The sequence below is a fragment of the Oryctolagus cuniculus genome, chromosome 2 (genome assembly GCF_964237555.1).
Source record: "Oryctolagus cuniculus chromosome 2, mOryCun1.1, whole genome shotgun sequence".
NCBI classification, from domain to species: domain Eukaryota; kingdom Metazoa; phylum Chordata; class Mammalia; order Lagomorpha; family Leporidae; genus Oryctolagus; species Oryctolagus cuniculus.
The window spans coordinates 157,136,244-157,149,409 of NC_091433.1; the positions used below are offsets into that span (position 1 = coordinate 157,136,244).

The 13,166-nt window shown below is 40.0% G+C and overlaps 1 protein-coding gene across 10 annotated transcripts in view; it reads left to right on the forward strand.

Moving 5' to 3' along the window:
* Positions 1–13,166, forward strand: part of SRBD1 (S1 RNA binding domain 1) — a 256,577-nt gene that overhangs the window by 65,176 nt on the left and 178,235 nt on the right. For all 10 annotated transcript variants that reach the window (XR_011386661.1, XR_007916534.2, XR_007916541.2 and 7 more), the window contains exon 11: positions 11,482–11,589. Coding sequence is in view for 3 of the 10 variants with exons in the window: in XM_008254454.4 (XP_008252676.2) it covers positions 11,482–11,589 (108 nt within the window). In the remaining 7 variants the exon portion in view is untranslated. The remainder of the gene's footprint in view (positions 1–11,481; positions 11,590–13,166) is intronic.

Consider the following 13,166-nt stretch of genomic DNA (forward strand, 5'->3'; position numbering starts at 1 on the left):
AAGTAATCAACTGAAGCAAATGCATGAACTACTGAAATCCCTAGAAGACATGAAAGAAGATTTCTCTTATGAAATTGATATCTTAAAGAAATGAAAAATTCAGTAGAGCAAATAAAAAATGTAGTGGAAAGCCTTAACAACAGAATTGGTGAAGCAGAAGAAAGAATATCCAACTTAGTAGACAAAGCACAGGAAATTATACAGTCAAACCCAACACAAGAAGAAATTAGAAACAAAGAAACATGGTCATCAATGCGAAAGAGGGCAAAGGAAAGAAATCTCCCAATGAAAGTACAAAGAAAATCTAAAGTAAAAAATAGGAATATGTATGGAAAATGCAGAGCAAAGTTGTTACTTATCAGTAGTCACTTTGAATGTGAATGGCCTCAACTCTGCAGTTAAAACACACAGACTAGCTGAATGGATTAAAAAACAAAACCCATCTATTTGCTGCCTAAAAGAAACACATCTCACCAACAAAGATGCAAGCAGATTGAAAAGTGAAAGGATAGAAAAAGATATTCCATGCCAACAGAAACCAAAAAAGAGCTGATGTAGCCATCCTAGTATCAGACAAAATAGACTTTAACACAAAAACTGTTAAAAGAGACAAAGAAGGGCACTATGTAATGAGTAAGAAATCAATTCAACAGGAAGATGTAACTATTATAAACATATATGCACCTAATTACAGGGCACCTGGCTGTTTAAAAGAAATGTTAAGGGATCTAAAGGGAAATCGGGCTGGCGCCGTGGCTCACTAGGCTAATCCTCCGCCTTGCGGCGCCGGCACACTGGGTTCTAGTCCCGGTCGGGGCGCCGGATTCTGTCCCGGTTGCCCCTCTTCCAGGCCAGCTCTCTGCTGTGGCCAGGGAGTGCAGTGGAGGATGGCCCAAGTGCTTGGACCCTGCACCCCATGGGAGACCAGGATAAGTACCTGGCTCCTGCCATCGGATCAGCGCGGTGCGCCGGCCGCAGCACGCTGGCCACGGCGGCCATTGGAGGGTGAACCAATGGCAAAAGGAAGACCTTTCTCTGTTTCTCTCACTGTCCACTCTGCTGTCAAAAAAATAAAAAATAAATAAATAAAAAGAAAGGGAAATTGAATCAGTAATAAAGGCCCTCCCCACAAAGAAAAGCCAAGGACCAGATGGCTTCACAGCTGAATTCTGCCAGACATTTAAAGAAGAACTAACTCCAATTCTTCTCAAGTTATTCAAAACAATTGAAAGGGAAGGAATCCTCCCAACTTCTTTCTATGAAGCCAGCATCACCTTAATTCCTAAACCTGAAAAAAATGCAAAAGAGAAAGAGAATTACAGACCAGTTTCCCTGATGAACATAGATGCAAAAATCCTCAACAAAATTCTAGCCAGTCAAATGCAACAACACATCAGATTTATCCCTGGTATGCAGGGATGGTTAAACATTCACAAATCAATCAATGTGATACATCACATTAACAGACTTAATAACAAAAGCCATATGATTATCTCAATAGATGTAGAGAAAGAATTTGATAAAATATGACACTCTTTCATGATGAAAACTCTAAGCCTATTGGATATAGAAGGAATATTCCTCAACAAAATTAAGGCAATTTATGACAAACCCATAACCAGCATCCTGTTGAATGAGGAAAAGTTGGAAGCATTCCTAATGAGATCCAGTTCCAGACAAGGATGCCCACTCTCGTCATTGCTATTCAATATAGTTCTGAAAGTTTTAGCCAGATCCATTAGACAAGGAAAAGAAATCAAAAGGATGGAAATTGGGAAGGAGGAAGTCAAACTATTCCTATTTGTAGACAACATGATTCTATATGTAGGGAATCCAAAAGACTCCAATAAGAGACTATTGGAACTCATAGAAGAGATTGGTAAAATTGCTAATTATAAGATGTAAAGTCAATGTATTTATACATACACACACAAAATAAAGTCAGTACACAAAAATCAACAGCCTTTGTATACACAGACAATGCCAAGGCTGAGATTGAGCTTCTAAGATCATTCCCATTTACAATAGCTACAAAAGAACTACTTTGGAATAAATTTAACCAAGGATGTCAAAGATCTCTACAGAATTACAAAACATTAAAGAAAGAAATAGAAGACGATGCAAAAAAAAAAAAAAATGGAAAATCTTCCATGTTCATGGATTGGAAGAATCAGTATCATCAAAATGTCCATATTCTCAAAAGCAATTTATAGATTCAATGGGATACCAATCAAAATACCAAAGTCATTCTTCTGAGATAGTGAAAAAATTATGCTGAAATTCATATGGAAACACGAGACCTCAAATAGCTAAAGGAATCTTATACAACAGAAACAAAGCCAGAGGCATCACAATACCAGATTTCAAGATATACTTCAGGGCAGTTATAATCAAAACAGCCTGGTACTTGTACAAAAACACATGGATAGATCAGTGGAACAGAATAGAAATGCCAGAAATCAATCCAAGCCATCTACAACCAACTTATAGTTGATCAAGGAGCTTAAACCAATCCCTGGAACAAGGACAGTCTATTCAACAAATAGTGCTGGGAAAACTGGATCTCTACATGCAGGAGTATGAAGCAAGACCCCTACATTATACCTTACACAAAAATCCACTCAAAATGGATTAAAGATCTAAATCTGCAACCTGTCTCCATCAAATTATTAGAGAACATTGGGGAAACCCTGCAAGACATTGATACAAAGCAAAGAGTTCTTGGAAAAGACCCTGGAGGCACAGGCAGTCAAAGCCAAAATTAATAAATCGGATTACATTAAATTGAGAAGTTTTTGTATGGCAAAAAAAAAAAAAAAAAAACAGGAGAGTGAAGAGGCAACTGACAGAATGGGAAATTTTTTGCAAAGTATGCAACTTGTCGCTCCCCCTCTTCATGGAGGAATGACACTAAACCCTGCCTAGGCTTCATATCCGAGTCACGGCACCATTATGTCGCTCCCCGTCTTCGTGGAGGAACGACACAGGACCCTGCGCTGTTCTTTCGTCTGCTCGGCCCTCCCCGGGTTTGCTGCTGGTTCTTCCCGGGTTGGCTACCGTCCCTTCCACCTCTGTGGAAGGGCGGTTCCCCCTGCCACTTTCCACACTTCCGCGGGGGAGCGGCACACCGCCTGCCGGCTCTCTCGGGGGCTGCACAGGTGTTCCCCTTAGATGTTCCCCTTAGATGTTCCTGGTGCATGCCGTCTCTCTCCTCCTTTATAGTCCTCTTCCACCAATCCCAACTCTGCTACCCACACGCCGAGTACGCTGCTCTCCTGCAATCAGGAGCAGGTCCTGCTGTTTATTGGTTGAACTGGAGGCAGCTGCGTAGAAGCTGTTTCCTCCTCTCCCAGCACCATATTGTGGGAGAGCAGATGCATAGAATAAGTCTTAATTCCAGTAACTTAGTCTAGTCCGAGTTGCTCCCAGTTGCTCTCCACACAACTTATAAAGGATTCATAACCAGAATATACAAAGAGATCAAGAAACTTCAGAAAACAAAACACACAACTCATTTAAGATATTGTTAAAGGACCTAAACAGACATTTTTCAAAAGAGGAAATCCAAATGGCCAACAGACACATGAAAAAATGTTCGGGATCACTAGCCGTCAGGGAAATGCAAATCAAAACCACAATTAGATTTCACATCACCCCAGTTAGAATGGTTTTCATACAGAAATCAACAGACAACAAATGCTGGCAAGGGTGTGGGGAAAGCAGTATCCTAATCACTTTTGGTGGGAATTTAAACTGGTAAAGCCAGTATGGAAGACAGTATGGAGATACCTCAAAAATCTGAATATAGACCTGACATATGACCCAGCTGTCCCACACCTGGGAATTTACCCAGTGGAAATGAAATCAGTAAATAAAAGAGTTATCTGCACCTCCATGTTTATTGCAGCTCAATTCATAATAGCCAAGAGATGGAATCAACCGAAATGCCCATCAACCTAAGACTGGATAAAGAAATTATTGGGGGGGCTGGCAATGTGGTACAGTGAGTTAAAGCCTCACCCTGCAGTGCTGGCATTCCATATGAGTGCCAATTCGTGTCTCAGCTGCTCCTCTTCCAATCCAGCTCTCTCCTATGACCTGGGAGGACAGCAGAGGATGGCCCCTTGCACCCACATGGGAGACCCAGAGGAATCTCCTGGCTACTGGCTTCAGGTCAGCGCAGCTCTGGCTGTTGCTGTCATTTGGGGAGTAAACTAGTGGGATGGAAGACCTGTCTCTCTCTGGCTCTACCTGTCTCTGTAACTCTTTCAAATAAATAAAATAAATATTAAAAAAAAAGAAATTATGTGATATGTACACTATGGAGTACTATACAGTGGTTAAAAATGAAATCTAGTCATTTGCAACAAAATGGATAAATATGGAAAACATATTTAGTGAAATAAGCCAGTCCCAAAAGGACAAACACCATATGTTCCCCCCGATCTGTGAGAACTAATAGAGCACCTAAAATGAAAACTATAGGAGTGAAATTGACACTTCAAGAAGGGTAACTTGAGCTGCCCTTGTGTTGACTGTTGAGGAACAGTTTCATTTTTTTTCTTTTCACTATTTTTCTTCATACTATTTGTTAAACTCTTTACTTAATATAGAGTTAATCATATGTTTATAAATTTAATTGAAGATGGTTCTCAGTAAAATATAAGTGAGAATAAGAGAGGGAGGAGGAAGTTTGTAACTATAAAATTCTATAGTTCTGCATACATTCCTATGGACTTACTTCTAAGGGTACAATTTAAAAACTTGTCATGGGATTCCAAATCCCATTAAGCTGGGTGGTAAAAAAAGCCATCTTAAGTGTTAAAGTGATCATATTTAGTATTAATGTGACCATATAGGATTAAATATAAAAGTAATCCTATAAATATCATCAAGTGTCTGGTAATAATAATAGATAGAATTAAAAAGGGGAGAATGTTCCAACATAGGAAGCAGTCCACACAGCAGATTCATAGAGTGACAATTGCTTTAAGTAACATCTCCCCAAAGAGACACCAATTTGAATAGCAGTTCACTCACCAAGTCACTTTCACAAGAGCCCAGGAAGTTACATTTTATTATAATATAAGGGAAGATACATTGAAGAGGGCAGGAAAGAAAGAGTTGCCATGTTACCCCTCCCCCAGCTCTAAGCAACACTTTTTTTACACCTCCTGCTTGGGTGAAGAGAGGGAATTAAGTATAGACCCTACTGAAATCCATTACCAGGCTTACTACTGTAAACCTCAAAGCCTGAGTTTTGGGGAGCTGCATTGCTCCTTCTTAGGCCAGTACCTGCCGAGTGAGGCTTTCACACCTCCTTAGCCAAACAGCGGAGGGAGGTCCCCACCACCCTGTCTTCCAATCTGCAGCAGACAGCAGAGCAAGACTCCGGCTGCTGGTGTATAGGTAGGAAAGTCTGGGGAACTTTTGCCTTGGAGCTCCATGCCAGGCCTGCTGCAGTGAGACCGAGCTTTAGTGAAAGCCAATGAGGGTAAAGGCCAGTGCTCACAGATGAAGCAGGTACCGGAATTCTACAAGTTCATTCTGAGAAACACAACAACTGTGGGTTTGGGACAAACCTGGATGCCTGTCTGCCCTCTAGTGCTGCAGTAGGTACAACACTGACAGCAGATGTGCAGAGGACCTTTTGTTGGGCTGCCATCTAGTGCTGAAATAGTGGAAATGTCTGAAGACTCAGAAAATAAATGGATTGCTTAGAATTTTTGGAGGGCAAGCATGAACAAAACTAGATTACTAAAACTGGAAACAAAATGCTAATCGTTTGATACGCAGATAGTGTACACCAGCAAGCATCAAGTACTTTCATAGAAGCGTGACCTCATCTAATGAGCAAAATAAGGGCTCAGAAAGTGATCAGGTAGCAACTGATATGTGCAGGTTTTCAGATACATAGTTTAAAATAGCTGTTTCAAGGCAACTCAGTAAGATTCAGGAAAGCAGAGAGAAATGATTCAGTTCTCCAGTAGAAACTTAATAGAGAGATGAAAATAAGTAAAAGCAATCAGAAATCCTTGAGCTGAAAAGTACAATATACACACAATTTAAAACATATACAATGGATTAGTAGTGGATTAGATCAAACAGAAGGAAAAATACCTGAGCTGGAATACAGTCTTTTTGAAAGTACACAGTCAGAGGAGCAAAAGGGAAAAAAGAGGACTGAAAAAAGTTAATGAGAACTTTGGAATGTCATGAAAAGAATAAATATAAAATTATTGGAATTCTAGAAGGACTTAAGAAGACCAAACTGGTAGAAAGTATAATAAAAAAAAATAATAGCAGAAAACTTCCCAAGCCTAGAGAAAGATACTGCTATCCAGGTTTAAAAATGGCAGAGGTCACCAGCAATTAGATATAACTCAACCAGATCTGCCTCTAAGACATAACTAAATTCTCCAAAGTTAAAAATAGAGGATTCTCAAGTCTGCAAGATAACAAAAATAAGTCACACATAAGGGTGCCCAGTTCACCTACCTGAAGACTTCTTAGCAGAAAACTTTCAGGTCAGGAGAAAGTAGGATGGAATATAATATCAAAGGAAAAGAAAACCTGCCAACTAAAATAGCAAAATTCTTTAGATATAAAGGAGAGAGAAAGACATTCCCAAACAAAAATGAAGGGAGTTTATCACTACCAGATCTGTCCTACAAGATGTGCTGAAGGGAGTTCTTCAAGCCGAAATACACTAACAAGTAAAAAGAAAATATCAGGACTTAGGAAACTCACTGATTAGAACCTAGAAATAGACCCATGAATCTTTATCCAATTGATCTTTCATAAAGGTGGTAAGAACACACGTTAGAGAAAGAATTGTCTTCCATACATGGTGCTGGAGAAACTGGATATCCACATGGAGAATGTCACCTTACATAAAACCGAACTTACAGAATATTAAAGACCTAATTGTAAGACCTAATACTATGAAACTATTTGAAGAAAACATAGTAGAATTGCTTCAGGACATTGGAATAGATAAGACCACAAAAGTACAGAAAGCAAAAGAAATAAGATGAGCATATTTCTTTGCTAAAATGGAAAATGTGTCTTTGTTGTTTGAACAAAGCATGTCCGTGTCAAAGACATAGCATTTAGGGCAAGAGTCGTTTCAGTTATTTACAGTGCTATCTTGGCCCTTTTAGGCATTTGAGTTTGCGACCCTGCTAAATTTGTGCTTGATTGTGTACATCTTACATAATATGTATTTTATATTGTGAAATTTGGTTTAAATGAGGTCCTTCTTCGTTTTATTCAGGGATATTTCAGTATTGAATTAAAGGCTATTGGTGGGGGAATGAGGTACTCAAGGTTCTTGTTTCTGCTGTGAAAAAGAATTAGAAGAGAAGATGTAGATGAAGATTAGCAGAGGAATATGATTTATTAGTGAAATGACAGTACACACTAACAGGGAATACTGGCATGCTCTAGAGTGAGCTGCAACCCCTGAAGTTTGTGATCAGCATCCCTTTATGTGATGTTGATGTGTGGGAGGTGGTGCTTTGGGCAGAGTTTTCCAGGAAAGGATGGAGACTCCCAGGAATTTGGTAACAGACCATTTCCTAGCCTTTTTAGGAAGTTTCAGAAGTATCCTTGTGTCAGGTGCACGATGGGAGATGTCAGCAGTGGTGATAGATCATTGTAAAGACACAGCAGCTATATTTTATTTTTTTTGGCCAGTGTTGGGTCTTGATGGCAACTTTGCTTTTTTTAATAGTGATTTCAGGTTGTGGGCCATGGGAGTTTTTAGAGGTAGCTTTGCAGGAGGATGTTGCCTGGCTCTTTCTCTGAGCCATAAATGTCTCCTTAGCTATAATAATAGTAAGTGAAAAAAAGTCTCTTAATTCCTTATACTATTTCAGTTCCCTGAAGATGCTAAGTGCCATGAATACATCCCAAGAAGTCAGTGCAGGGACAGAAATTGTTGTAGCTTAAGGAACAAAAAAAGAGTTTCTATGCTGTAGGATATAGAAATAGCTGTTGTCTTTCAGGGCTGGGTCTGATGCTCTAATGGTCAGCTGAATGAGTATAATTGAGGTGTCCTCAAATATAAAATAGAGCTACACCCTTCGGTTCCATGGAGGGGAGCAGAGGAGTCCAAGCCAAATGAGGACCTTGAGGTTTGAAGAATATTACTGAAGTTTCAGGAGAATATGAGTAAGGAATAGACTTTCTGGCATTTTCCTGTGAGCAATGGGGAAATTTTGGTTGAGAGTAAAAGTGAATGACCTGAAAGTTATCAGATATATGTAGTAGTTTTTTCTTATCCATTGGAAGATTGCCCAGTGAATGCCTGAAACTGTAGATAATATTGGACCTTATATATACAGAGGTTCATGGAAAATTATTAGTATAAGAGAGAGAGAGGAAACTCCCATCTGCAGTGGCTGGGGCTGGGACAGGGCTAGAGCCAGAAGCTGAGAACTCAGCCCTGGTTTCCCACGTGGGTGGCTGGAACTCAATTATTTGAGACAACACTTCTGCCTCACAGGGTCTGCCTTGGCAGGAAGTTGGAGTCAGGATTCAGAGCCAGGAGTTAAACCCAGGTACTCTGATCTGGTATATAGCCACTAGGCTAAAGGGATGCCCTATCCATGAACTTTTTGAAATACCATATATTATGTTTTTTCCTCTATATAAATACCTATAATAAAACTTGGTTTGTAAATTAGGCACAATAAGAGAGTAACAACAACAATAATAAGATGGGTTAGTTATAATAACATATTGTGATAAAATTATGTGAATATGCTGTCTATTTCTTAAAATATCTTAATTCCTCATTGCGTTATAGTAATGTTTTCAAACCATGGTTGACCCTGAGTGAGTGAACTATGGAAAGCAAATCCATGGGTGAAGGGGAAGGAGCTACTGTACAGTTAAGAAAAGCCACTTCCATAGGGTCTTCCTGCTTCTAAGGGCTATCTTCCTACCAAATTGTGCCATGACCCAGTACTATGTTCTGTTTCCTAACTGGCCAAACTCTTGCCGTGATTTATAAAACTCTTTGTAATCTTGTCATTATTGTATTTTTTACTTTGTTTTCCCCACACTTGACACAGTCACATTGTGCCCTACCAGCACTAATCCGTTCGTAGTTACTTGAATTTATCATGCTCTTTCATGCTTCTGAACTTTTATATATGCTATGGTTTTTTCTTGGAACACTCACGTTCCTTTGTTTTGCTTGGTGAGCCATAATGCATTTGGTGGTTTTTTTTTTTTGGACAGGCAGAATAGATAGTGTGAGAGAGAGACAGAGAGAAAGGTCTTCCTTTGACGTTGGTTCACCCTCCAATGGCCGCCGCGGCCAGCGCACTGCAGCTGGCGCACCGCACTGATCCGATGGCAGGAGCCAGGTGCTTCTCCTGGTCTCCCATGGGGTGCAGGGCCCAAGTACTTGCGCCATCCTCCACTGCACTCCCTGGCTACAGCAGAAAGCTGACCTGGAAGAGGGGCAACTGGGACAGAATCTGGCGCCCCGACCGGGACTAGAACCTGGTGTGTCGGCGCCGCTAGGTGGAGGATTAGCCTGTTGAGCAGTTTTAGAACCTGTCTCAGATGCTTCTTCTGGGAATTCATTCTTGACACTGCATTCCCTGACTTAATGATGGTAATGAAGCAGTATCTGCAGCAAATTCTTACAGGTAATGTGCTGGGCACCATGTTAAGTCTGTGTGTGAACTCACCACAACTCCATGAGGTAGATACTCTTGCTCTCATTTCACAGGGGTGGTCAAGTATATCTCCCAAGAAAGTAGTAAAGCAGAATTTGAGTCAAGGTAATCTGGCTCAGATCTTCTTTTTAACTAATATGTTATGCTATTAAGCATCATTGTTTTTGAGTTTTCCTTATCTTTATGTTTTACATTATTTCTGATTTTCCTTTTTTAAAAATTTGAGACACAAAGAGAGCTCCTTTTGCTGGTTTACTCCTCAAATGCCTGCAATGGCTGGGACTGGGGTGGGCCAAAGCTGGCAGCCGGGAAATCAATCAGGATCTTCCACCTGGGTGGTGGGAACCTGTTTACTGGGACTATCAACATTGCCTTGCAAGGTCTGCATTAGCAGGAAGTAAGAGGACAGGGTGGGAGTCAGGAATTGAATCCAGGCACACTGATATGAGTCATGGGCATCTTAACCACTAGGCAAAATGCCCACTCTGATTTTACTTTATTCATGCATACTTTTGTTAAAGTTTTTCCCACTGAGAATAGAACTTACCTAATATCCTTTTGCTCACCATTCTACATCTCTAAAATAAAGATGACAGTAGGGAATAGCAGGGATTTGAATGGAAGGAAGGATGTATGCCCTGCCTAAAAGCATCTTCATTGAAATAAAAGAGCACAAACGGTATGTTGCTCAGGTAACACTCTTCTATGAAAGTGTTTCAATTAGTATTACATAACTTTTGCTACAACACATCAGACATGCTTAAAAGCTTGTCCCTAGTTCAGTTTATTTCCTAGCCTGAGATAAGTAGAAGAGATAGGATATCCTTAGAGATAATATATTAATTTTTCATTAGAATACATTAATATTTTAAACCATCAGTATTTTTGAGAACCCCTGAAGGGCAAAGATAGAGATGCTGGATCAAAACACAGAAAGGTTAGGCTGAACTTGTCCTGTTTAGCTTGTATTTTTCTCTCATATTCTTTCTCTAGTATCTGCCGACAGTTGGTTCTGAGGCACTTACATATTCCATGGTATGTATGCTGCTTGGTGTGCCTGAACAATAGAGTAAGTTCTAGTTGAGAATGGCAAGAAGCTTGTGTTACAGTGGAGTTTTTCCTTTGTTAATTCTCCTTTGTTTCTCAGTAAGAGATAAAGAAATGAGAAAAGAAGGATGTAGTACTTGTCATAGCTTGAGCTGCCATCTCAAAATGCTGTAAACTAGATGGCTTACACAACAGAAATTCACTTTCTCATAGTTCTATAAGCTGAAAGGTTGAAGGTCAAGGAGTCAGTTGATTCATTTCCTGGTTAGGGCTCATCTTCCTTTGTCATCACATGGTGGAGGCAGGGACACAGAGAGAGAATGTGGTCTCTGGTATCATAACCTTGTCTAAATCTGATTACCTTCTAAGACTATCACATTAGCAGTTGACATTTACTGTATGAATTTGAGAAGGGACACAATTCAGTCTGTAGCAATGTTGTAATAATTTTATGGCGATTTACTTATGTCTTGGGATTTTTGCCGTTGTTGATAATACTTTGGAGTCTCTTCCCGGAAGAGAATGTTTTTGCATTAAATTTTGTGTCTGACTATGTTTACCAGGTTTTAAAAAATAAAACTCCAGATGTTACAGGAACAATTTCCAGATACCATGACCTCTTCTCACATATTATGTTACTTTGGCTTCAGTGAGGATTTTCTTGCACACCACTCTTGCAGGATTCCATTCATGGTCTTATTGTTACATCAATTTCAGTATGAACTTTACTTTTTTACAGGTGGAGGCCACGTGGCTTTGCAAGACCAGAGTTAATGAAGATTTTACATAGTTCACTGGATGATTCCTTTAAACGCCTTATTTATCCTCTTCTCTGTAGAGAGTTCAGGTATACATATTTTCTTATTTAACTTCTAATACTGTTTATTTTGCATGATACTGGTCCTATTAAAACACATACTACATCCTGTTAAAGCATGATTGATTAAACACTCCAGAGAACTCAATCAGAATCATAGTCTTAAATTTAACTCTTGATTTCTATCTGTAGAGGTATTTGAGTATATCATAAAATGATTCTTAATTGTGATAGACTGTCTAAACCTTGACCACTTAATGTCTGTGTCTTCCAATTCTAAGTACTAGTTTTGCAATTTGACAATAAAACCAAACAAATGGTTTTATTAATTATAGATTTGGCTTGGAAGAAACAAACAGAATTTAATGGAGAAATTAGTTGGAGGCAGTTCTTGGAGGTAAGAGAGCCAAAGAAAGGAAGTCGTTGTAGAATATAAAGAATTTATTGCTATGGGGGCCGACACTGTGGCTCAGACTAAGCCTCTGCCTGTGGTGCCAGAATCCCATATGGGCACTGGTTCATGTCCCAGCTACTGCTTCTCCAATCTACCCCAGCTGCAGCTGTGTGGCCATTTGGGGAGTGAACCAGCAGATGGAAGGCCTTTCTCTCTGTAACTGCCTCTTAAATAAATAAATAAATCTTTTTTTTTAAGATTTATTTTATTTATTTGAAAGACAGAGTTACAGAGATTGGTAGAGACACAGAGAGAGGTCTTCCATCCGCTGGCTCACTCCCCAGATGACCACAACAGCCGGAGCTGTGTCAATCCGAAGCCAGGAGCCAGGAGCTCCTTCTGGGTCTCCCACGTGAGTGCAAGGGCCCAAGGGCTTGGGCCATCCTCTGCTGCTTTCCTAGGCAATAGTAGAGAGCTGGATTGGAAGTGGAGCAGCTGGGACTAGAATCGGCACCCATATGGGATGCCAGTGCTTCAGGCAAGGGCTTTAACCTGCTGCGCCACAGCACTGGCCCCAATAAATAAATCTTTAACAAAAAAGAATTTATTGCTGTGAAGAGGAAAAGCTAATATATGTGTTTTAAACTCCAAATGGGAGTTGTTTGGGTAAAGAATTATTAGCAATGATGAGCAAATATTAGGAGATAATTAAAATAACCATGTTAATGGGGCTGGTGTTATGGCGTAACAAGTTGAACTACCATCTGTGATGCTGGTATCCCATATGGGTGCTGGTTTGAGTCCTGACTGCTTTACTTCTGATCCAGCCTTCTGCTAATATGCCTGGGAAAGCAGCAGAAGATGGCCAAAGTTCAGAGGGCCCTGAGCCTCTGTACCCACGTGGGAGACCTGGATGAAGCCCCAGGCTCCTGGCTTTGCCCTGTCCCAGACTTGGCCTTAGTGGCCATTTGGGGAATGAACCAGTGGATGATAGATCCCTTTCTCCCTCTCTCTGTAATCTGCCTTTGAAATAAATAAATAAATCCTAACAAAACCATGAACCATGTAAGTGAACTAGTAGAAGGTCAAAGAGTGATAAAGTTGAAAAGTTTTAGCAAGGTCACCTAGGGAATGTACATTTCTATTCATCTCTTCAACCTCACTAGAATTCCTAAAAACCTATGTGATATTTTCTCTTTTGCTGGACTTAACC